The 24,502-nt window shown below is 39.0% G+C and overlaps 1 protein-coding gene across 4 annotated transcripts in view; it reads right to left on the reverse strand.

Moving 5' to 3' along the window:
• Window positions 1-19,709, reverse strand: part of clstn1 (calsyntenin 1) — a 57,117-nt gene extending 37,408 nt beyond the window's left edge. For all 4 annotated transcript variants that reach the window (XM_036590835.1, XM_036590833.1, XM_036590834.1 and 1 more), the window contains exon 1: window positions 19,374-19,709. In XM_036590835.1, the coding sequence (XP_036446728.1) occupies window positions 19,374-19,455 (82 nt within the window). In that variant the 5' untranslated portion in view covers window positions 19,456-19,709. The remainder of the gene's footprint in view (window positions 1-19,373) is intronic.
• Between the last annotated feature and the right edge of the window lie 4,793 nt (window positions 19,710-24,502).

Consider the following 24,502-nt stretch of genomic DNA (forward strand, 5'->3'; position numbering starts at 1 on the left):
AGCCTGTACTTTCACTCTCATTTGCACACATCAGGACAGGCACAGAGTCCATTATCACATCACCTGATCACTTCTCAACACGCTACACCAATGCTCTGACACTTCTCCCCCTCTGAAACATTAGCATGAGACAACATGATGATCTTTTTAACGCCATACAGCTTCATTTTAGCACCTGACAGATTAAGAAGTGTGTCAGCTCCATGAATAAACACAATCTGCCAGTAATGGTAAGATCTGAGAAAGATTCCATTTTTGAAATAAAGTGTCATTCACCAATAAGGCCTGCATACTGACACGGCCAGTAAGGAATATCTACACAGTACCTGCTTTTCTGAGCTCTGTTACCAAGGCTGAACAAACAGGCTGAGAGCTGCACACTCATCTGTCACACTAAGGAAGGGAAATGAGGTCTTTTCAGAAATAATAATACAATAAATATTATCTCTTTGTTCAAACTGCATGCACTAAACATGACATCAAGGTGAGTGAAAGCATCTAAAATGCAGCAAATGGATCAAATACTTCCTCATCATGAGACAGTTTAAGGAATATTAAGGTTTTACAATCTATTTCCAGACAATACAAATCATTTTAAGCAATTTTATCAAGTGAACTGATCTTAAAGCACTGACATATCACTTTGCTTGATGCAGTCTTTGAAGGAAGCAAATTTATCTGCCAGTGCAGTAAGATCATTTGACTTGATAAGAAGAAATGTTCAAAAATAGATAATATTATATAATACCATTCAGATGGTTGTAATCACTGGTCATGATTTAATAATAACAGTGTAGATAAACTAGACACCAAAACTTAAAACCAATGGTTTATTCACAATTGACAGTATTTTGGAAAGAACAAGCAGTTATGACCGGGTAGAATAATATATTTCAAAGACCATTTTAATGCAATTACCTATTTATAGTAATTTCTTGTCACAAAACTACTATGAATATGTATTTCATCAGCTAGATTTAATCACAGTTTTTTCAAATATGAGGTATTTTGGATATTAATTTTATTGTCCATTCATTTTCAAATGTTATACAGCTTTCTCAATTATTATGGAATCACATACAGTTTGGTCATCATTTAAAACTCCTTAATTTTTACAGTTTGTTTGGAACCTATCCAATATTAGCATCTTAGAAGATTCATTGCCTACATGTATCTGCAACAAAATTGGTTTTAGATTACTGAAAACTGATTTCAAACTTGATGGTAGCGCATGTAATATAAATATAATATGAACAGGAGTGGGCAATAACAATATTTTTGTCATTACGGTAAATTACATCACAGCACTGTTCTGAGCATATAGTGGATCGTCAGTACTGAAGACAGATAAACTGCATGTTTTGTTACAAAGAGAGCAAAATTATTCTTGTTTAACTGGATGAAAATGTTGAACTATAATCATTATACTTTGTATATATTGTGTATACACTGTGTATACATACTGTCTTCAAGCATTGCTGTGGGTTTTTTTTTGGCTATATTACTCACCCCTAGATATGAATATTATAATATACTTACAAACTCTATTATGAGATATTAGATACATTGTGCACATTTGTGATTATTTCGCCTGGCATGATGTCTTTTTGCAGTGAACATACCCGATCTGATTTCAGCAGGCAAACAGTGGTTTAATGGAGTACTACGTGCCCTAAACAGACCACAAATCCAGTTTAAATCTACAGCAACAACAATGATTTTAAATATTGTTTTAATACATTTCATATCTTCATCTCTTACACTATATAAACAGTGAAGCAGTCATTTTTATATGCATTTAAGAGGCGTTATATGTCAGTACCAGACATGATCACATATGACCGATTGCATCTGTCTCTTATTTTCACGTAAAAGTCTGATTCAAACAGTATGCTCACTATAGCGATCTGGCAAGCACTTTTATTGTCTGTAAGTCAGTTGTGATCTGTCTCATAAATCGTCTTAACGTTGAAGCTCACATGACCTGAGGGGTGCTGCAGCTGGCTGCCTTTGGACAGATTGTCAGACCAGACTACCCAGATAATCCCCTTTCCCAGGTTCGTAAAACCTTAAGAGCTGGCACACAGTTAGATCACATGCCCAAAGGCTAGACTAGGACATGATGCTGGTTTTCACCAAAACAGTTTGGTCAGATTGGTCTAATATCAATTTTAGGCCATAATAGAATGCCTTCAAGTTTTAATTGTGTCTATACTTTGTTAAAAAGTTTAAAAGGCAAGAATCTAAGAAGTATAATGTTTCAGTGAAAAGGCTAATTGAGGATAAGAACAGAAGAACTTTAAAAATTAACATTTGGCAGCTAATTAATTCAGTGATGGACGTCAACTGACGTGCACTGCCAAAGAAAGTGCAGCGCTGCAAGGCAAGAGATGCACGTCTGTGGACAAACACTTGAGGCTGAACTAGGCTTATTTCTCGCCCGAGCAGGACTGCTGCTCATTAGTTTTGGCTCGAGAATGTTCCTCCAGACTTGTCAAATACATCAACCACAGTGAAATCTACAATTTACATTAGAACTCGCTTGCTCTCATGGTTTTGCTACTGGCTCCTTGTAACAAATAAGGAAATAACTTCATCCTATTAACACAGCATTCATTCAGTGGAAAACCCTCAGGGCCTTGATGGCCTTTAGAAAAGGCCTAACAATTTCTGTGAAATAAACAACACATCTGTAATTTGTAGGTCGTTTGTATTTAATATAATCTTTATGATTTTTTGTAGTTATGGTATACTCTACACGTATTACCATTCTTATTTCACTTTGAAGTTTTAGTTGGAAAAAAGGGATAAAATCTTGAAATGGCCAACAGAACTTTAACCAATCAGGACCTTTTTTTTTCTGCATGTTATCTTGGTAAATTTAACCAAGCAAGCTCTCCCATTGGTTAGAGCTAAACAGAAGGCCTAACATGTCTGATTAACAACTAACATAATTAACAAAGTGACAGGAGTCAAGTAATCATGTGTTGATTTACAATTGGCGGGGCCAATTTTAACAAGAACAAAACCTAACAGTAGGCCTGTTGCAGAAATCAGAATCAGCATAGATGGGTTTTTTCCCCCCTTTCTGAATTTTTGTCCCCCATTTTTTTAATATTATATAGTTATATAGTTATATATTATATAGTTTTTATATTTAAGGCTCAAACTGAAGGCCCCGCTCTAATTTACATCTTTGAAACACAGTGAACGGGCTTCCAAGTGGCGCAACTGTCTAAGAGTTGGCCCTATCATCAGGAGATTGCGAGTTCAAAAAGTTCTGCTAAAGTCCAAGAGATGTTAGCTGACGCAACAGATCTGGCAGTTGGCGCTTTCCGAACGTGTTCGGCTGTCCAGTGACATTGTGTGAGCAGTAGTTCGAAAAGATGCAGTGGTGCTTCACAAGTCTCGGATGAAGCCTGTGCTACCCATCGCCCTCCTAGCGCTGGCGGTATCATGTGACTGTGTCACATAATATATCTGGCTCTGATATATTGTGCATCCCTAGCTCTAACATGCATACACTGCACTCTGTGGCATCTACAGTACAGGAAACAGCAGTTATTCTTCACCATGAAACAAATCAGAACCATTAAGGGCAAATTAGGCTTAAGTTCAGCACTAATGCCCAATTATTAAGCGAGCGGATGTGGTGGCACCATACTGGTGGTAGGACAACTGCTCTATGAACCATAAATGGGCCTTGGGTCCCGTCCCAGCCGACAACATCCTGCCGTTGTGACCTTTGCCAGGGCACCTAACCCAAAGCTGCCCCAGAGGTCATAGCAAATTGGCTACTTAAAGTCGCTCTGGGGAACAGCGGTGGATAAATAACAAAAATACTAGCAGAGGGGTGGGCTGTGGGTCCGGTGGGTAAATGAGATTATGAAAAAGCTCTGATGTGGTTTATAATGTTTTTGAGGGCACTGCAGTTCTAGCCTGTGCCAGTAGTGTGGTGTGGCACCCAGCCAGCCAGCTGCCCACACTACCACTACATGCTGAAATATTTTAGCATCATATGCTGGACCATAATCATAAGGCCCACAGACTGGAAACCACATTCACCAGGCTTTCCCAAAGGAGAACACTGATGGCTGATAAAGAGACCACAACAGAAGACACGGCAAAATAACAAGTGCCATTATTCTCTGCTCATTAGTCCAGAATACAAACATGATGAACGTCTGGTAACAATAAAATCTGAGACAGCGAGGCTGTATAACCAATGAAACATTAAGAGAACCAGATGTGTGCTCTACTACATAAGCTAAAGAACAAATTACAAGCAGCCTTTCGTTATTCTTTTATTTTTGTTGTTGTTTTACGATTTCTTACACATTCTCAGCTGGTATAAAGGTTGTTGAGTCAGTAAAGCTAAAACTCAGCAGCTGACTGATCCTCATCTGCCGAGGTGAAGATGTAAACATTCATGTGTTTTAAACCCACAACGGTCTCATACTCTGAAGCACAAACGCAGATATGTGGAGACATTCCATCTTGCTTTTATTAGTCTAGTAAAGGCGTCGGACGGCCGCTAGGTCTCCAAAGCATATAGAATGCTGATATAGGTCAGTGTTACATAGGCAGACAGCACTGTGCAGTGTAGCACAGTCAACACCAGTCTCGATGCTGTGTAACAAGATGTTCCCAAACAAAATGTTAATGTATTGTCAATGTATATTTATTTGTCTTTCAGATTATATGACCTATAAAACAGTTCTCTGACATACAATACTTAAAACTTGAACACTCGCTTCTGCCGATCCAAACAAATCCAAAAAAATAAAATCATGGTTCAACTCGATAATTTACCGTCTGACTATCCTACTTCACTCAGAAAAACCTCACAGTAAGGAAGAAAACTGCGTTCTGATTCACACTGACTTTAATGGGATTTGCAGTATTGAAAATGAGAGTGAGGTTAATCTACATATCATATCTGCTACTTTTCCCCACCTGATGGTGCAGGGTAACAGAATCAAATGTAAGGTTTTAAGTGGGGGTAAAGATCACTACATTTCAATCAAAGACTACGAAGAAACAAAATTTTTGTCTTTCAAAAAAAATGTGATGAATCATGCTTTATATGACCAAAGACATGAACTAACAAGGTCAATCTCAAGTTGACTTTAAACATGTCACATATACCAAAAGAAAAAAAGCAATTATTTATATTATCAAATGTCACAAAAAATAATATTACTATAACGAATCATAAGACATATCCGAAATGATCCTGGAGCCATCTTTCAATAACAATAGCTGTGAAAAAGCCTTCTTACCAAAACTAGCAAGATCTCACAGCACGGCCAGGCTGCTTTGCTTCTGATAAGCAGGAATGGTTAGTTGGGCTTAATTTCATCAGATTGCCTTAATACAGGTTAACTCTACAAAATCGCTCCACTTACTCCTCATCAAATCTTTATGGAAGTCTGCAGACTGAAATTAGCAGCTAATGATGGAGACGAGAACGGAGACATGCATGGCTTGGGGCAATCTGTGACTGTGCAGTGGAAATAGAGCAAATACAGTGGCTGAGCCCGAGGGCTCCCAGGCAACCATGGCAGGGGAGCGAGCGTGTGTGCGTGTGCTAGTTGATAGCAGGGGTAAATAAGCCCTGTCTGCCACAGGGAAGTGAAGGTATCCGGAACAAGCCTGCACTTCAGCCAACCGCTAACTGCCAACCTCAGCATTCCAGGCTGCATACTGATGCTAGTGGACAGAGAATGGTCCCATCACTGTCTGCCCTGAGTATTATCAGCACATACTGCTGCATAATAGAAGCAATGAGACATAGGGATGTTGATATGCACAATATTAATAATCAATTATATAAATTCACTAATTACTTAATCATGATTAATCACTTAACTGCTTAATGATGGTCAAGTAAAAAAGGGCAGGTCACAGTAAAAATGGACGATTCACAAAACTTATGATTCGATTTAATAAACTTTTGTCTTGAGTGGATACATTTTTCAATACAGTAATAATAAGGAGAGGGCAAAATGTGCTCTGTTAATATGTTCATGTTTTTATTTTACATTTATTACAGTTACAATTATAGCAGTACAATCTAATATTCTAACCTCAAGATAATCTGTTATCCTCAGCCTAACACACTATTCTCAAGCTAACATGCTAGTCATGACTCAACACAACGCAATATAATACAATACACTGTATTGTTACATTCCTACTAAAACGCCTTGTCATACGTATCAAAGGTATCGAAAGCAGGGCTGGGAAATACAGCAAAAATCAATCATCACGATACTTCAAGACATAGTCATATGCAAAAGTTTGAACACCACTAGTTAAACGTTTTGTTGATTTCCTAACTGAAAGTAAGGTAACTCATCTTCTACACAGTACTTAAAACCGGCACTACTTTAAAATGGCACTTTCTGCTAATTTTAGTACACAATTTCTATTCATTTGCATTTATTGTTACTTGTTTGAGTTTAACATATTGGAAAAAATAAGATATAAAATATAACAACTTGCCACATTTTGGTTTTGTTTCCCAATGTGTTCAGCAAATAAAAAGTAATCATGAATGAAACAGTGCAGAAGTGTGTCTTCTGTACAGGATGTCCACTCATTTTCACCTAAAACGATCAGTACCGGATAGGGATCGTGAGGTTTGGTAAGGTCAAAGTATCCCAGTAGTGGCACATTTAAAAATACTATCAACAATCACTTTCAATGATTCACATAGTTAACTGCACTAAACTCCTTTAACAAGACTATTTACACTCTCACTGAAATTAAACATTCAGGCGGTCAGTGTTCTTGAAACACTGACAGTATCAATGACATGCTCAGAAAAGCTCACTCATATAACGTAATGTAATTTATCACAACAACAATAAATACTGTTATATTGCCCACCCTTGACCAAAGGTAAATTTAAATGTACTGAATTAATCCAGTAATCAGGACGGCCCTTATGAGAAGCATTAATTCCAGGCTTACAGCAGGCAGTGTCAAACATATTGCTATTGTTGAGGGTGTTCAGCTCATGGAAGAGGGCACTATGCATGGCATGCAATCCTGTTCCCCAACTTGTAAACCCAATGACACCTAATCCTATAATAGGATGCTCCTGCTTCATTCACGATCAAGGTCGTGGACTAGCAAGATTTTAACTGACTGCAGCAGTGTATCACACATGCTATGAGAAGAGCCCAAAGCTTAAGTCCAGAATCTTACAGTGATGTGTAAACACCTCACAACCACTAATCAAAGTGTACAGACATGCCTTAAACAGCAACATGTCAACTACACTGGACTAAGTACTAAATACCTGCCACTAACAAAGCAGCTTAATTCAGAGTGGAGAAACAGGGTGGGCTTATTAAAATAATGGGAAAGAAAATGCCTGTCGAGAAAACTTGAAACATCAGGCTCATATAAAAATGTTTTTATCCAATTACCTGTTTACTATTTTATCTGCCTCTATATTTGACCACCATATCCATTTCTGGATATTATTTATATCATACCCTTAGTATAATATCAGGTCTGTTTACCATTCTGAACACTAAAGTTTCCTAATTGTTTCTCACTAATTCCAGTTTCCCATTAACTGTTTGAGACCTGTGCACCTCTGGAGTAAAAGCACATTACAATCATTTTATACATGTATCTGAAACACACTTGGTTTTATATTATGGAAAGCACTGCTTTCAAACTTTGGAACAGCAGTATTTGCCACTGTGCTTATGTTAAAAGTCAAAATATTTAGGAAGGAAAATAAATGAGTATTTTGGGGATAATACAGTTTTACTGCTAAGCAGTCATTATCCTGTAATTAGGGCTGAATTAGCTCAAGCAGAGCTATCTGCAGTCATGCACACTAAGAAACGGACGTAATTAATGTGGTGTGGGCGCAGTAACCCCAGAGACATCTTAACTGCTGCAACCAAGCGTAGAACAATTTCACATGATCCTTTATCAAAACTTGATGGCAGCCAGTACTTACTTGGGGACGCCCTTTCAATTTGAGCACTAAATTATAGCATTTTGTCGCTGTCTGAAGAATAATCTCGTCTCAAAAATGCCACCTTTACAGGAGAAGGAAGTTATTGTAACAAGATTTTTTCCAAGTAATTTGACATCATTTCTGTTGGTCTGTTTATTATGCAGTTTTAACACAATGTAAAGGATAGCTGGAGTTTTCAAATCAAGCAAATAAAGTAAAAAACGACAAAAACAAAGGAAGTTTTTGTGACGGTATGCAATCTGAGAAGGGCTGAATGCAACACTAATGTATGACTTTGACTGATGAAGTAAGAAGCAGGAGGTTACAAGATCAGCCAGGCTGGTCCAACCATTCCATTAGTCCTAGTGTCACAAGAACGGAGAACTGAACCACTGCTCATGTGTGCAGTCGGCCTGGACGAAGCACAAGGATAATAATAAACAACGGGGGTGGGCGATTTGACAATAACTTACTATAATAATTTGGTCTCACCTTATTCAGAAAGTTCACTGTAGTCCCCTATAGATTATCTACAGATGTTCAAATTGTTAGGAAACTATCTGTTGAAACTCTGTTGATTCTAAACAGTGGTGGGGTTAGAGTTAGGATTTGGACCAGGGTTAGGGCTAGGACCAGGGTGAGGGTTGAGTTTAGGTTTTGGGCTGAGGTTAAGGTTAGGATTAACCTTAGATTAGGATTAGAGCCAGGTTTAAAATTATAGAAAATTATGGTCAATTTAGTAGATATTTAGTGGAATGTAATTTACAATAAATTAAGTATCTACAAAGCATCTAAAGTGGACTATTCAAATAAAGTGTTACCGATAATTTGTCATGATAAGCCTTCCTGAGCATACTGTGCACACTGTCAGTTGACTGATCAACTTTATGTTTCTTCCAAAACAGACTGCAGGAGACTGTGGGTTAAAATACCGATGGTGCCAACAAGGCCATTTTTGTTGGATAAACTGATGGATGGTAAGTAAAAAGTTGAATATCACTATAAAACAATAATACATATATAATAAAACAATCATTGCACTTTTAACAGATTTTTTTTCCAAATGTGGCACTAATGGTGCACTGTCTGTTCAAACTTCTCAAGTCTCAAAAAAAACGAAGTATTGTTACACATTTTGTGCAACGTGAAAACATCTTTAAGCCGAGGTTCACACTGTCAGTGGCATTTCACATTAGGCCACAAAAAAAAACATTAGCCTTGAATTACTTTTTGGCATTTGTTCTTTTTTAACCACCATACCACTTAAATTTTCACAAAATGTCCACAAAAATCCACCATTAACCCCAAATTCCTAATCATATTTTGTCAGAATTCACCAGCTCTAACCACAAATTAGTCTAATTACTTTGCCCACAAGATCACAAACCCTGTTTTCTAGTATCTTGGCATTATGTTTTTGCCATACTGTCCCACCCAAAACAAAAAGACATGCTATTTTGTGCTTTTTATCTCACTCAATAATTCTTCGAATGTGCTGAAGACCAATTCACATGGGGGTTGTGGTTAAAAATAACAGAATCGGCATCAGCCGTTTTGATGTTTTATTCCCTTCTGAGTCTATATAGGCAGAACACTCAGAAGTGACAAAAACATCCAATCAGCAGACACCAATTCTACTTTATTTTTAACCACAATCCCCATGTGAAGACCCGTTGATGACAACTTCTCCCAAAGAGCCTTAGCTTGAATGTATCTTAAGCATTCAAATCTTGACAACCCTGTGTCCAGCTTTAAAAGGCTTTGTTAAGGATTGTTATTTCCGGTCAGCAAGGAACAGAGCCAGTGACGTGACAATTATCACACCCGTAGTGTGACTTACAACAGCCGCTGCCAATTAACACCATCAACGCCTCCCCGTTTACACCTCCAGTGAAACAGAGAGGTGAGATCTCACAAAGCAATCACGACTCCAGGGCAAAAAAAGACCCTGGTGATCACTCCTTGGCATACTTGGCAAACTACCTATACTTGCACCTGGATGCCTCGGTACCTAGACTTCAAAAGGGCTTAACAAAGAAGCCCTGTATTCAAGGTTTCATTTAAAATTTGTTACTGTGACTTGACGTCTTCACTGGCTTGAAATCCTTCCCGTGAGAATAAGTGAAGGACAATAGGGCAAACTAATCCAGCATCACAATGAGCTAACTTGCACACAAAGAACTCAGGGCAGCTCAATGACACCACACCTTCAGCAGCCCTTTCGCTGCATCCTATAAAGTCCATAAAAAAACGAGTGACCTCACTATACCACTAGCTTTCACTACAGAAACAGACAACAGCTGATAAAACAGACCCTCTCAAACAGAAAGAATCAGAAAACCACCTGATCTTTCCACTTCAGTCATGCTAGGTTACATCACTATCAGATGAGTTGTGATACATTGTGCAAAAATGTTTTCAGTTTTCATTGTAATTCTATATCAAAGTCTATATAAAAGGGCTTTAATTCAGAGTCACCAAGTCTGCATAATAGGGCTGCCTCAACTGTTCAATTTAACAGTATTTCTTAAGAACAATGGGATTCATTTACTACCTTCCTAAGCTTTTTCTTAAATTTGTTCCTGAGAAAGCTCCTAAGAAAAAGTCTACGTTAGATTCATGATACGTTTTTAAACCTCACACTTTTGTGTTCTTGAGTGTAGATTCTATTCTTACTTAAAAACAAATCCTAACAAAGAAAACACTGGTACGTGTCAGAATCTTTGTGGGTTTTAAGAAGAATTTTTTTCTTAAAATGGTTGGTGAATGAAGCCCATTGTCATGATTACCCCACTGAAAAAATTTACAACCTCAATGAATCAGCTTAGCAATTTTGGAATTTAAAGGACAGACAGGGTATTCACAGGTCTTTATAAAGCAGTGATTAGCAGTTTGAAGATTCTCCACAAGGGGAGCCATTAGCACTCCAAATGGCTTTGTGTGCTTCACTAATAAAGAGGAAACCCACACCAGGAGGATCTCACAAATGCATGATTACTGGATTCATTGTCGAAATGATCGTTAGATCAGTTTATTACTAATTTAATTATGTTAGCATATTTATGATAATGCATTTTCTGTTTGGCTGCTGGTCACTCTTATAGAAAGACACAGAGCCTTATAGACACAGTCTTTTATATGAATTATTTTCTACAGTGTTTTTACACATTTTTGAATGAAGTTGTTTTAAAGAATTTCTTACTTATCTTTTTACAATCAAGGAATCTTCAATCTCGAAGGAATCGTTGATGAGCTGTTGATGTTTTGGCAAGGTTTGTTATTGTTTAATTAAGCCCATTTTGGTTTTGTTTCTCTTCTTATGAGTAAATCGCTCATTTGTCAACACAATCAAAAGATTACTCCATTATTAATGTAATCCACTTTACGTCCTACTTCATAATAGTCCCAGCAGTTTTGAGACAGAAGAATGAATAGCTAATTAGTCCATTTCCACTGATAAGCAAACAAAACATACCAGTAGGCTAACATGACATAAGCCAAGATTCTAACCGTCAAGTGTCTAAGTGGACATGCACACCTAAGTGTTTGCATCTGAAAGAAGAAATGGTGTTGATTCACAAACACAGAGCAGCGACTGTTCAGAAGTCTAATTCCCTGTAAGTAAACCTGGTGCCCCTTACCCAAAAATCTCCCCTTCACAGTGAAGGGGCTGTTGGCCACAGCCAGCCGGACAGGGGGTCCCTATGTACTCAAGGAAACGTCTGTTTGTCCACCACAGCAATCACAACACAGACGACAAGGCAAAGTCGTTTTCATGGAGGGTGGGGGCAGGGCGGGTGTGAATGGGGCTCAATCCGGGCCTCTGTGAGCGCCACACAAAGGGCCAGTGAGAGTGAAGTCTGGCCCCACAGCAACAGAGCTGGCTTTCAGCCCACCTGTGGCTGAGACGCACACACAGCTTTTACCTGCAGGTAATGGCCTCTCTGGTTACCTTTTCCCATGGAGTCGGCAGCTCTGACGCAGCCTGGCACAAACTTGTAAAGGGCCGCATTTCGTCACAGACAAAGGGACATCTGAGTGGACACACACGGGTCAGACAGGCTCTAATAAGCACACTGATTTTATACGAAAGGACATTCAGCGGATACATCACTCCCCAAGAAAAAGATGATTAAGATTTCACAATTAATTGAGATGAGAATCCTCCGCATTCCTCATTTCCCCTCGGTGAATAAGAAGACGGTGAGTTTATAAAGCGTAACTTTCTAGGAAAGCCAACACTGAATGGGCAATGATACGGACAACATAACCGCATTTCGGCTACATTATGCTACAAAAGGCTACAAAATAATTTGCAGCTATTGGATCACGTGACTACCTTGATCCGTCTCAACATCTACAGAAACTCATATGGGATACACAGAGTTGACGAGGATGATCATAGCCCACAAACAAATGTTGGGTTTGGTTAGAAGCTCATTTTAATATTAAAGCTTTCTGAGGTCAACATAACAATAGAAAATATTAAAACTGCACTATGTTAAGGTTTTTTTGCTAAAGTTGAAAGAATAGCATTATTGTGTCTGGTAAAAAAAAAAGAAAAAAAGAAGGATGGGGTCAGATTTTGCAGGAGTTTTTCAGACCCCATCACATGTATTAAGCCTCTATACGTGTTAACATCACACACAATGCTTCAACTTGATTTTTAAAAGTCTCAAAAGCAAAATCAACATTATATCATGACAATAGAACACAATTCACTTACGTCCTTTTAACAAGTTCAGACTGAGTTCTCTTTGATTTTTTTTTCCAACGCGCTCCCAATTATCAGATTAATCCACTCTGGGAACGGGTCCAAAGCACAACCAACGTTACAAAGTGGTGTTCTCCGCATTGCATGCAATTACACATTTCCACCCGAGAAGTCTCCAGAATCTACACTGTGCAGTTTTAACAAACTATACATCATTCAGAGGGCTGAGTATCATGATCCAGTACATCTGTGGTGCAGACTGAATTACTTAAATGCTATCAGGCATTGAAAAATTCCATAACATAAGATATCAAATTTAAATCACCTATGTATTTATTCTTATTAGAATCAGTGAGCCAGTAATCAAGCTTGCTCCAAAATCTAGACTGCTGACTGGCTGCCTGAATTACATTCCATATGCATATGTATATATGTATGTTTTTAATATCATCAGCAATCATATACATATACTCACTTTCAACAGTTCACACTGACACAGTTTGCAATTTGAAAGAAGATATTGAAAAAAAGAAGTTCAATATTTAAAATCAAAGTATCAGCAATGGTATTTAAAAGTACTGAATGATAACCAGCCCAATTAACATAGCCCTAATTTAAATTAACTCAAGATACATTCACTGCTTACAAGTGGTTCCCCTGCAATAAAGGTTCTTTATGACTTTGAAACCTCACTTTATTCACATCCAAAGCAATGAATAACAAGAACAGAGAAACAACTAATGTGCCTATAAAACAAGTAAAGTCACACAAAGTCACATCTTTGTCTTTAAAAGACCAAATACGCTGTACAATCAGTTGACCATGTGAGTCAAATGGGCAGACTTAATATTCAGCACTGAATGACCTATTTGTGACAGATCACTGACTCAATTCAGCACCCAGTGGACCCAATGAAATTAGAACTGGGCTCCACCCTGACTAAGGTCGATTACCTCAAGGACATATATTCACACAGCTAGTCCAGCAAAGAAAAGAAAAGGAAGACAGCTGATGTGTGCTATGGTGCCCACATTGCTTTCTCCATCTGTGGAATTCACAATCTGGTTCAGAATGCATGCAGAAAGCCTGAGTTAATATGCCAGCAACAGTGGACACATTGTGACGTGCTCATTCCAGCACACGGCTGTGAACTGCAGGCCAAGAAACCCTTTGTTCCAGGGACCAAATTCAGAAAAAAAAAAACGGGCAGCAAATGACACACTTCATTTGCAACATGGAGGGACAATATTCAGAGGTTAAATATTTAAAGAGGAGGAGGAGATAAAAAATGAAACTAGCACTGACCAAAGGTTATAAAGCCTGATAAACACTGTAAGTGAAGGCGCCTGATATAGTTGTGTGCGAAACATTGAACACCCCAGTCATATTACATGTTTTATTGATTTTCAAGTGAAAATAAATTTCCTCTACAAAGAAAAAACTTAAATAGACATTTGTTTGCAAATTTTAGTGCATATTTTCTATTCATTTGCTGAGCTTTACACACTGGAAAATATAAAACATAAAACACATAACTTTTGCACATGCCACATTTTATGTTTATTTTTTCCAGTATGTTACATTTATCAAATAAACAGTAGATTTGTACTTTTTTCACTTAAGAAACAAACATGTGATTTGACCAGGGGCGCTGAAACATTTGCATACAACTGTATAAGATCCAGTAAGCAAATAAAATCAATATATGTCACTTCAAAAGTCATTTTAACTGGCACCAGAACACAATGTTCTTTACTCATGAAACATTTCTATGATCCTCCAAACATCACTTTCATTAAACTGATTTGAGCTAAATTCCAGAAGCCCAAGTTCTATATTCATGCCAGCACAGGCACCGCATTTAGCTCCCATTCTTTAAAGCTGCAAACTGATTTCTATGAGGTTAAACTGAAAACAAGCCAATGTTCTCTCCTCGGCTCAGTGAGAAGAACAATGAGTCCAATATTTTCCCCTTGAGGGTAAGGATGGTTTGCTATTTCAGTCCAGGGCAGGGTTCATTCTCCTGGCATTGTTCAGTGAGGCTTAATGAGCCTACATTAAACCACGGCTGATGCAGCTGAAATAGAAAGGTGCTGTTAAAGGTAACCAAATCAGAAATACTTGCTAGCCTGCTAGCTAACCTGTTGATCTCATGTTTGAGTTTGCCCATCAGGCTGTCTGGAAGTGAAGACTCATCGACCGAGGCTTCCTGCTGAGCCAGCTCTGCTGATACAAGCAATGCGTCCGGCTGGGGGCAAGAGCTACAAGCAAGCAGCTGTTTATCCTAAATCCACTCTAATTTGAAATGTTCTGTGCTGCTTAAGGGCCACGTGAGCAGCTAAGGAAAGATGCCCACAGCAGCTATGAGTGAGACAAACCGAGCTAATTAAACTACAGTATTTTTAGGTCTACTTTCGTGTTAATGGTTCTTTTAGAAGAAAACACAGTGAACCACATTGGGGTCAGGGGGCTCCACACAAGCTTTCTATGTAACTACCATCTGCCACTTCCCAGTGACTACACTGCAGAAAAAGTTAAATCTCTTAACCAAATGCTTTCAAGAGGGGATTCTTCAGTTCACATTGGGCAGCATCAGGCATTTTTCCAGAACACTGACCACCTTTCTTCATGATTCACAGAAATTAGAGATTTTGAGTAATAGTACATTGCAAAAAGCAGTTACTTGAATGTCCATTATGACATCTTTAGGGATGCATTATCATTTTGGAATTAGCAATGGACAGGTGTTTGGTTTTGACCAATATCTCAGGCCAAATTAGTGTACTGAATATTTAGGCAACACTGGGTTACTGTGCTTCAATATCTGCATTTTACTAATTTTGCTGCATTTAATAATAAATGATACAATAAAGGTAATATAAGTTAAATAATATTAATCCAGGCAGATATAGTCCCAATTTTATAAACATTTATGTATCTAAAGACATGTACATAAAAATGTACACATCTGCCGATATCTGCATTGGCTGAAATAATTTTCTTACTTGTCTTTTTAATTTTCAGATTAAATTTTTCCACTTGATCCTCACTAAAAACAAAAGTCATAATGATCTGACTGTATTGTGAAAACATCTCCAAATAGCGCCATTAGGGATGCACTGATATGGGAACTGCGAGCCAAAGCTGATATTTTTTATGTACATATATGCCAATGCTAATACATAAACGTTTTTAAAATGTAACAGCTGTGACTATACCTACCTAAATCAGCATTACAAAGAATTAATATTTATCTCTGTTGGGTCACAAATGCAGTAACAGGAACAAAATGCAGACATTTAACTTCTGTAGAATAAATACACCATCAAATATCGGTTTGAGATATCGGTTAAAACTAAACATCTGTCCTATGTAGATTTTTTAGCAAATATTTGCTAATACAGGTATCACTTTGTCATCATTGTGTGTCCCATTTTTGCCACATTGCTCACTCCAGCTGAAACCAGTGTGAATTCCCACAAATCACCATCCAATCAAAACCCACATCATGTTATCACAAGGATTAGTCACACATTCATGTGACTCAATCATATGTACAGGTGCACACCCACCACTCCTTGAAGCAATGCAGTTTCCTAAAACACATCTGAAATTCTAAGGTAAAATCCTAATGACACAATGATTGCGTGAAAAAGCTTTTGGTCCAGATCTTTACATTCTGTCATTCTTCAGCAGCCTAGATCTCATCCCACACTCACCCAAAGAGAGAGTAACCATGCTGTTCTGAGAGAAGTATGAAAAACTATACCATCATAAAGAGTGTCAGCTTCTTTCATAAAGGCAGAGAGGGGAATGAATAACACACAAAATGGGTGGCCTTCAGTGGCTGCTCAAGATTTGTTTTTATTATTATTATAACACAATGAACCATAACAAGATATGCCTGTGAAGTAAAACACCCATAAAACATATGGGTGAGCTGGATGGCAGCCCTAGTCTACACTGTAGCTTTCACGTACTGATAACAGTTGGAAAGTGAGCAGGTGTGGTGCAGCAAACAGCCTTATTCAAACACACAGTCTCTGACAAAACCATCAAGGGTAGTAAACTCCTCCTTTTACACAGTTCCACAGATGGCAATAAATCAAGAACGTTTTCAACGTCTCTTCACAGACGGCAAAAACGTGTGGCAAACTGAAAAAGGAGCGATGATTATTATTATGGTTCATACGAAATGGTGCCGTTCGATCCACATGTGGCTGTTCTTCACGCCTGCCTTGAAGGAACTGTTCGGAAAGATGTCCAATTTGCGCATTTTCCCCTTTATGCCAAACGTAGTCGATCTGCTAAACATGTTCGCTATCCTAAGATTGCTTCTTATGTTTTGCAGAAGCTAAACATAGCTCATGTTTGTCAATGAAGGTAAAAGGTAATAGAAGTCTATTTCACCCAAAATCTTTTTGGGTGCTAAACTAAGTAAGTAAACTTCAGATAATAAAACGTGTTTTGGCTAACCAACTACATTTGGGTTGAGTTGGGGGGTCGGAGGGGGGGTACAGTGTATGTTTTTTGGTCCTAATCACATCCTTTCCAGCAAAATAAATCTGTAAGGATGCACGACATCGGAATCATAACAATACTGGCAAATATTTGCCTAAAAAAGAAAAATATCAGTATCAGATAGATGTTTGTACTGGACTAATTGATATATTTGATATATATAAATATAAATATATATTGTCAAGGTATATTGATGTAGGTTTCTATGCTTTGTAAATGTGTTATAATGTATTGTTATACATTTTACAAATATGTCACCAACATCAAAAGGTATATAAATAGCATTGGATATTGGTTTCTGTCTACAATTCCCCTACCGGTGCATTCCTGCCTAATCATATCATTTCTTTACTAATTGTATTCCGTAAGGTAAATTTTTGTATGCACCAATTTTACTTAGACAAGTTCCAAATACATTCAAGTATACTTGGACAAAAGGTGATTCTGGTTTACTGTACCTTTCCTCTTTATGGATGTAATAATACAACATATAGTACTGTATGAGAACATACTGTCATGTATGTAGTGTTTGTAATGTGGCTAGGGTGTTAGCTCAAAACTAAGGTGTCAGCTAAAGGCTAGCATGACCTCTAGCATGGCTAGCATCTTTGATTACGCCACTACAAATCACAGTTTTTCAGCTGCTACAAAACCAGTCTGAATGGATCAGGCTTTCCTGTACCATTTTAAGGTCTTAAATAATGTAGTTTTACAGTGTTGAATCATTAACACATTAACATAAGACACATTTTCAGGCACTCCCATATCATATCAAGCCAAATGATGCATTTAACCATTAAACTCCTAATGGAAAATATGTACAAGAAACAGCACATCCAGATCTATAAGCTGATTGGGGAGCAGTGAATTGAGCACTGTGCCGTGGCAGGACAGCGCAACAATTCGTTAATTATCCAATATGTTGACTGGTGGCCTCTGGTCATGCATTCCCAGCTGCCTCACATGGCAACTACATTATGCTTTGGCAATTATTGCCACCCATCAGCCCATTATATGCTGAGTCCTGTAAAAGCAGCCCCATTCAAGCTGTCTTGGTGCTTGGGTTCTTTCCTTCGCCTGGCTTAAAATGAAATGCGATGTGTTGAGACTATGTATAACCTTAACGTGACGTGTACGGCCTCTATGATCATATATCCAAGGGGCAAAACACACAGAAATGGCTGCATGAGCCTAGGTGGCAATGTTTCATAAGCACCTTCTCCTGCGCACTGTTATTTCGCTTCACGCAGCCAGAAAGATGTGGAACGTTCCAGGACAAGATGTCTTGACGCAGAGGACCAGTGGAGATGTCCTCAAAGGCAGTGGTCAGTCAGTGGTCAGCCTACCCTTCTCTCCTTTTCCCTGCCCCCCTCCTCCTCCTCCATTTCTGTGCACCTGCAGCGATGCCCTTCCAAGACACATCCTGCCTCCCTGCCTGGCATCATGATACCCATGCATTTTTAAAATGCCTCTCATAAGACTGTTCTCCACTGGATCTGCAATGCGTATATGATCTTTCCCTTCACAAGCTGCTACACATTCTTCATTTTTTCACCTCCTCAATCATGACGACCCCACCTCTCTCTCTTTCTCTACCAGCAAAACAATAAGTAAAGCAGAGAGGACACGTACAGACTACAACAGGGCAGGGTTTTTGAGAATACAGCAACAAATGGCAGAGAAAAACTCAACAAAATGGAAAAGAAGGACTGAATCTCCCTGTTTTTTCCCCTGCTAAAGGTTAGAGCCCGGCTGTAGGCTGTAGGGTGTAGTCTCAACTGCTCAGGATGGACACTTTAACCAGGGTGGATGACCAATCAAAGGGAAAAAGGCGAATGCAGAAGCAAAACAGGTGCCTGGACAGAAAATAAAAAGGGCTAAGGGCCATTTTCACCTGAGCATTCTGCACCACGCAGACTGCTGTATTTCAACAACACTCAAAACAGCAACATCCATACAGTGGATTGTGAAACTGTGGTCATAACACTGTTTGGGCATCACTGAAGGAGCGCTACACCTCCTTCAGACGCCCTTTCGTCAACACGCCACAGTTTAAGGCCTTTCCCCCGGCGGGGACGCGGTGTGAGGGATGTCCGGGCCCGGTGGCGTTAACGGAGATAAATCTCAGCCGTAAAGCTCAGCAGCTCTTACCTTTAGCTGCCTCCGCCGCGCACAGCACAGCGAGCAGCAGTCCGACTGCGGAGCAGACAGAGTTACACCCGCGGACCCGCATCCCGTCTTCTTCTGAAAGGCCAGAGGGCTGAACCGCTGATATCGCTCCCCTTTTCTTCCCCGCTCGACGTTGTTATTCACTCGGTGATGAAAATATCCAGAAGATGCGGAGCTCGGTTACAGCGGTAGTTCTAAGATGGCTGCCGCCGCCACCGCCGTTCTGCTCTCCGCTTCAGTCTCTCTCTCTCTCTCACTCACTCACTCACTCTCTCATTTGCTCACTCGCTCAGCTCTGCTCTGCTCTGCTCTGCTCTCTCTCTCTCTCTCTCTTTCAGCTCTGCTCCAATCTCTCTCTCTCTCTCTCTCTCTCTCTCTCTCTCTCTCTTTCAGCTCTGCTCCAATCTCTCTCTCTCTCTCTCTCTCTCTCTGAGCTCTCTGTATCCAAAGGGAGCTACGTGCTTGGTGACGTCACGGCTGTTATTGTGGGCGCAGGCTGATCTCTCACACCGAGGGAAGGAGGGAGGGAAGGAGGGAGGGAAGGAGGGACACGCAGTGCAGGAATAAAAGCAGCGGGCCTGATATTTTCTAATCCGTTTAGCGTGAGCCGGCATGCTGATTGTGGATTGTTTATCAGGTCGTGCCGCGGTCTGCGGTAGTGGACTGTAACACTTTAATGCTGTGTCGGGGCAAATGATTAGATGTGTAACAATGATTTAGACCCATCTTCACTGATCCTCATCCGTATCCATTCTTACTTGTGTTTGAATACTTCCGACATGTTGCTGTCCAAATCTTGGCTCTTGGCCAGCTTTTATTGTTGTTGTTGTGAACATTGCTGTTATCACTGGCTGCACAGTGGTTTATTTCAAAGATGTCAGCTCACTCATGTAGCAAAGGAATACACGGGCCATCTTTAATATAGCCAGAGAGCAGTAAATAAAAATGATGACTCCGGTAGGTTAAAGCATTAAAAGGGGAATTCAACCGATTTTTCAATATTTCTGCACAGTTCAGCTTTTGAGAAACACAAAGTAAACAGTCATTAAAAGTGGTTTGATGTGAAATAGTGCATTGATAGAGAAACTTACTGACTCAGATTTCTTAACAGTGGTGATAGGAACCAGGGGTCGCAACATCTACAACACAAATATAGATAATTAACACAAATAATTTATTTACTATCTAAAATGACCAGTGACACAACAGGAGCCTTATGAGTAAATATTAGTAAATCTGAAAAAAGTTTTCTTGTTTGCCTTACCACACTGTGCATGTACCCCCACACTGTGAATGTATTAAAATATGTTTTGTGCCAAAATCTTCTCAAACTATTGTAAAACATTGTCTCAGGCATCAGGCAGTGAATTTATAACCATTTCATTAATAAAATCTGTCTTTTTGAGGCATTAAACTCTTCAGACATCTGGTTCCTATCACCACCACTATGAACAATTCTGAGTCTGTTTCTCCAGAGGGTAGCATTACATATGAAACCACTCTGAGACTGTTTACATCTTAATGACTGATTTTTGCAGAAAATTCGAAAAATCTGTGGAATCATTTGGTTTTAATTTATGCGGCTTAATTTATGAGATTTCATACTGTAAAAATGCAAAAGCTGAAACTGTATACAGGAAACACATGTTGTGGCTATTTCCTGCAGCCAAAATAAAATGTTTTGTTAACAAATTCTGTAGCCTGGGAATGGGGCTATATTTATCCCGCTATATAAGAATGTGAGGCATGCTGTACTGCAAGGGAGATACTAACATAAAGTTAGCCAGTGAAATATTTTACATTGTTTAGTGGGTAATTTATGGTTCTTGAAGTCACCTTCACCTTTGCACTGGTCCTGCTGTGAAGAATCATCCATTCTCAACTTGCAGAGCTGCTCAGCAGCTGTTTTAGTGCCAGTGGAATATCAACAATCCCCAATATATGATTTTGGCACCTGGATTTGTTCTTGTAATGATGCTCAGTGCTTCTGTAATCACTGACCAATATCAGATACAAAGCTCATGCCTGTATGTCATTATATTTCAGATTATATTGTGTTCACTAACCCGCTAATGTCCGTATCAGAAATGTTAAACCCCCATATCTGGGAAACATAATTATTTTTACTGCTTTTTTTTTTTTAAATAAAAGAGTTTCATGTAGTAGGTAACGCTGATGAAATTATACTGCAAAAACAGTCTGATTTAAATTCATTTTTATACATAACACTGCAAAAATGTCATGAGTTTGAAAATGTAGAATATGGGCCCTTTAAATTTCTTTTGGTCCTACTTTCTGAGCTTGCTTGAGCACAAATCTGAAAAATATTTTATATTGATGAATTATAAGGGTAAGGAGTGAGTTTTTCATATATAACTTATTATTAAATCAAAATCAAAATTGATTGTGAATGAAAGTATGAAAATGACATGAAATCAATCAATTCTAATGAGTTGTGTTAGAAGCTCATCCAAGCCACAACTACACAAAACATCACCACTTTAAACCAATCAGGGTTTTTTCTTCATTTTTTCATACAAAATTGACTGGTACATGAAACAGTTCATCTGATTTTAATATGTAGTTAATAAAGCATGAATTTCAAACTAAAAGTCTGCACAATCCATGGCTGAATGTAGCACCATTGCTGCAAATATCCATCAACAATAAGACGGAGGTCAAAGGGCAGTGATGGTGACTGACAGTCATTGTTCTACTCTGACAATTCTGATACATGTTCCCATTAAGAGAGCTGAAGAGCAAAAGTGGGTGAAACTGCAGAAAATGATAAAGATTTTGAGCAAAATATCATTAAAATAAATGTGATGCCAGTTTCAGTATTAATCATGAACTGAACACACAGGGCACACAATAGACGGCCGGCTCTATGAACTGGGACCGTCTCTGGTCAGTGGCTAGAACTCAACACAAAGAGCATTTGTTTCCTTCTGGCAAGAGACAAACTGGCTGAGAAAGAGTGGGAGCCCCCTTGAACCCCCACAGATGTCTATTCCTTGGGAGAGTATTGAGCTCATTGTGGAAGCTCTATGGTGAGGAAAGGACAATGTTTGAGACAGCAGTTCTTCATTAGAGGACTTTGCAGAAGGTGTCAACACTAAAAATAAAGATTCCTAAACGTTGTGATTGTTTGGGAAGATTTCAATCATGGTGAAAGTGAAGGAGCTTTCTAAAGTTCTTGGACTGTTCTAGGAACGTTATTAAACCCCCAAAGCAGGGGTCAGCAACATGTGGCTCCGGAGCCGCATGCGTCTCTTTTACTGCCCTGTTGCAGCTCCGCAGCAGAACTAGGTAGAAATAAAAGGTAGTTTTAGGTAAAAATAAAACAATCCTCCTTTTCTTAAACGCTGGAGTAAAAGCATAACTGCTGATTCACCAACCTTTAACCTTGAAGGTTGGAGCGCAGACTGCTGGTCACCATAGCAACACAGAGAACAATCTCGTCTAGCTAGTAGCTGGTGAAAAGGCGAAGAGAAAGATATAAGACAAACATAGATAATTTGGAAACAAATAGACTTATTTGCATCTATATGGTTTCCTGATGTGTTTAATCTGCAACGAGACTGTCAAACACTAAAAAGTCGTGGAGCTAAAGTCATTTTCTTTCGATTTTTTCCGTTCCACCTTAAATGGTGCAGTAGTTACATTCTGGTGCCTCAGACATCATTTAAGGTGGAACTTGAAAATTCAAACAAGAAGCTGGCTGATGAGAAGCTGACTTCAGCCTCACAAAAAGTTGAATGTTGAGAGACATTTTTCTACTTTTGTGGAAAAGTTTCCTGTTGAGAGGCAAGAAAAGCATCTATAGCTGAGCTAAAGCTTAAACCAGAGCAAATAAGTCTGCGTGTCCGTTTATATTATATTTTTTATTCTACACTAGTACATTAGCATGTAAGTTACTGAGACATATTTACAGCCAAGATAGTAACATGGACATAAAATATTGTTTCTCAACAAGGTGGTTTGACTTTTGTTGAAAGGATTAAATGGCTCTTTTTAACATTTGGGTTGCTGACCCCTGGACTAGAGCCATAGAAAAGACCTTAAACATGCCTGGTAGAACAACTGATTTGATAATATTAAAGTGGAACTTTTATAGATTTAATCATTACTGGATAGGTGTGCTGTGCAAGATTTCCCAACATGCTCTTAGACTAAAGCCATTAGGAGTATAAAAACATTACAAACAGTCTTGAAAATGTCAGTAACAACGGTTACAGAGAGAACATCGGGGAACTACGGAGAAATGAGTCCAAAATGTGCACATTAGCATTCAGACAAATCAGATCTGTTTTGGAACAGTGTATTCTGGTCGGATGAAACAAAACTAGAACTCAATAATTGGCTGTAATTCAGCTTGATATGTTTAGAGAAAGAAGGCTGGCAAATATGATCCCAAGAACACCATCCCCACAGTGAAATATGGAGGAGGGTGCATCATGAAATGCAGCTGCTTTGCTGCAAAAGGTATCGTGCATTACCTGTCCTCGAAGGAAACATGAATGGAGCGATGTACTGGTAGATATTAGTGGAGAATTCAACCCCAAGAAACTAAATCTGGGGTGAAGATGGACATTTCAACAGTGACCCTAAGCACACAGCCAAAGTAACTCAAGACCAGTTTTTACAAAGAGGGTGAGAGTGCTAGCATGGCCTACATAATCCTATTGAAAATTTCTGGAGGATTGTGAGTCCAGCAGGGCGACCCTGATAACCTTGTGGAACTGAAGATGGTTGTCCAGGAGGAATGGGCCAAAACTGAACGACAGCGTTCTTCTGTAGGATCACTCCAAAGGGACTTTGTTTTTAGCGTAGGGACTAGTTTTTCAGGAAAATGTGGTTAGACCCTCCGTCAGAACGTCAAGAGGTTTCACACCACTCTCAGATCTTAGATCTTCTTAGGATGCCCACCTGAGGATTTGTTTACAGTATGACCCCCCCACCTTTTAATGTTTCATCTCTCCTTTACTTCTCCAGAGAGTGCAGTTGCAATGAAACCACCTCTTTCGCATGAGGCTGAACAAGATCACCTGACAGGCATATTGATGACTTCACCTAAGCAGACTTCAAAAGCTACTTATAGTATTCGAATC

This window comes from Colossoma macropomum, unplaced genomic scaffold (genome assembly GCF_904425465.1).
Source record: "Colossoma macropomum unplaced genomic scaffold, Colossoma_macropomum, whole genome shotgun sequence".
Lineage (NCBI taxonomy): Eukaryota > Metazoa > Chordata > Actinopteri > Characiformes > Serrasalmidae > Colossoma > Colossoma macropomum.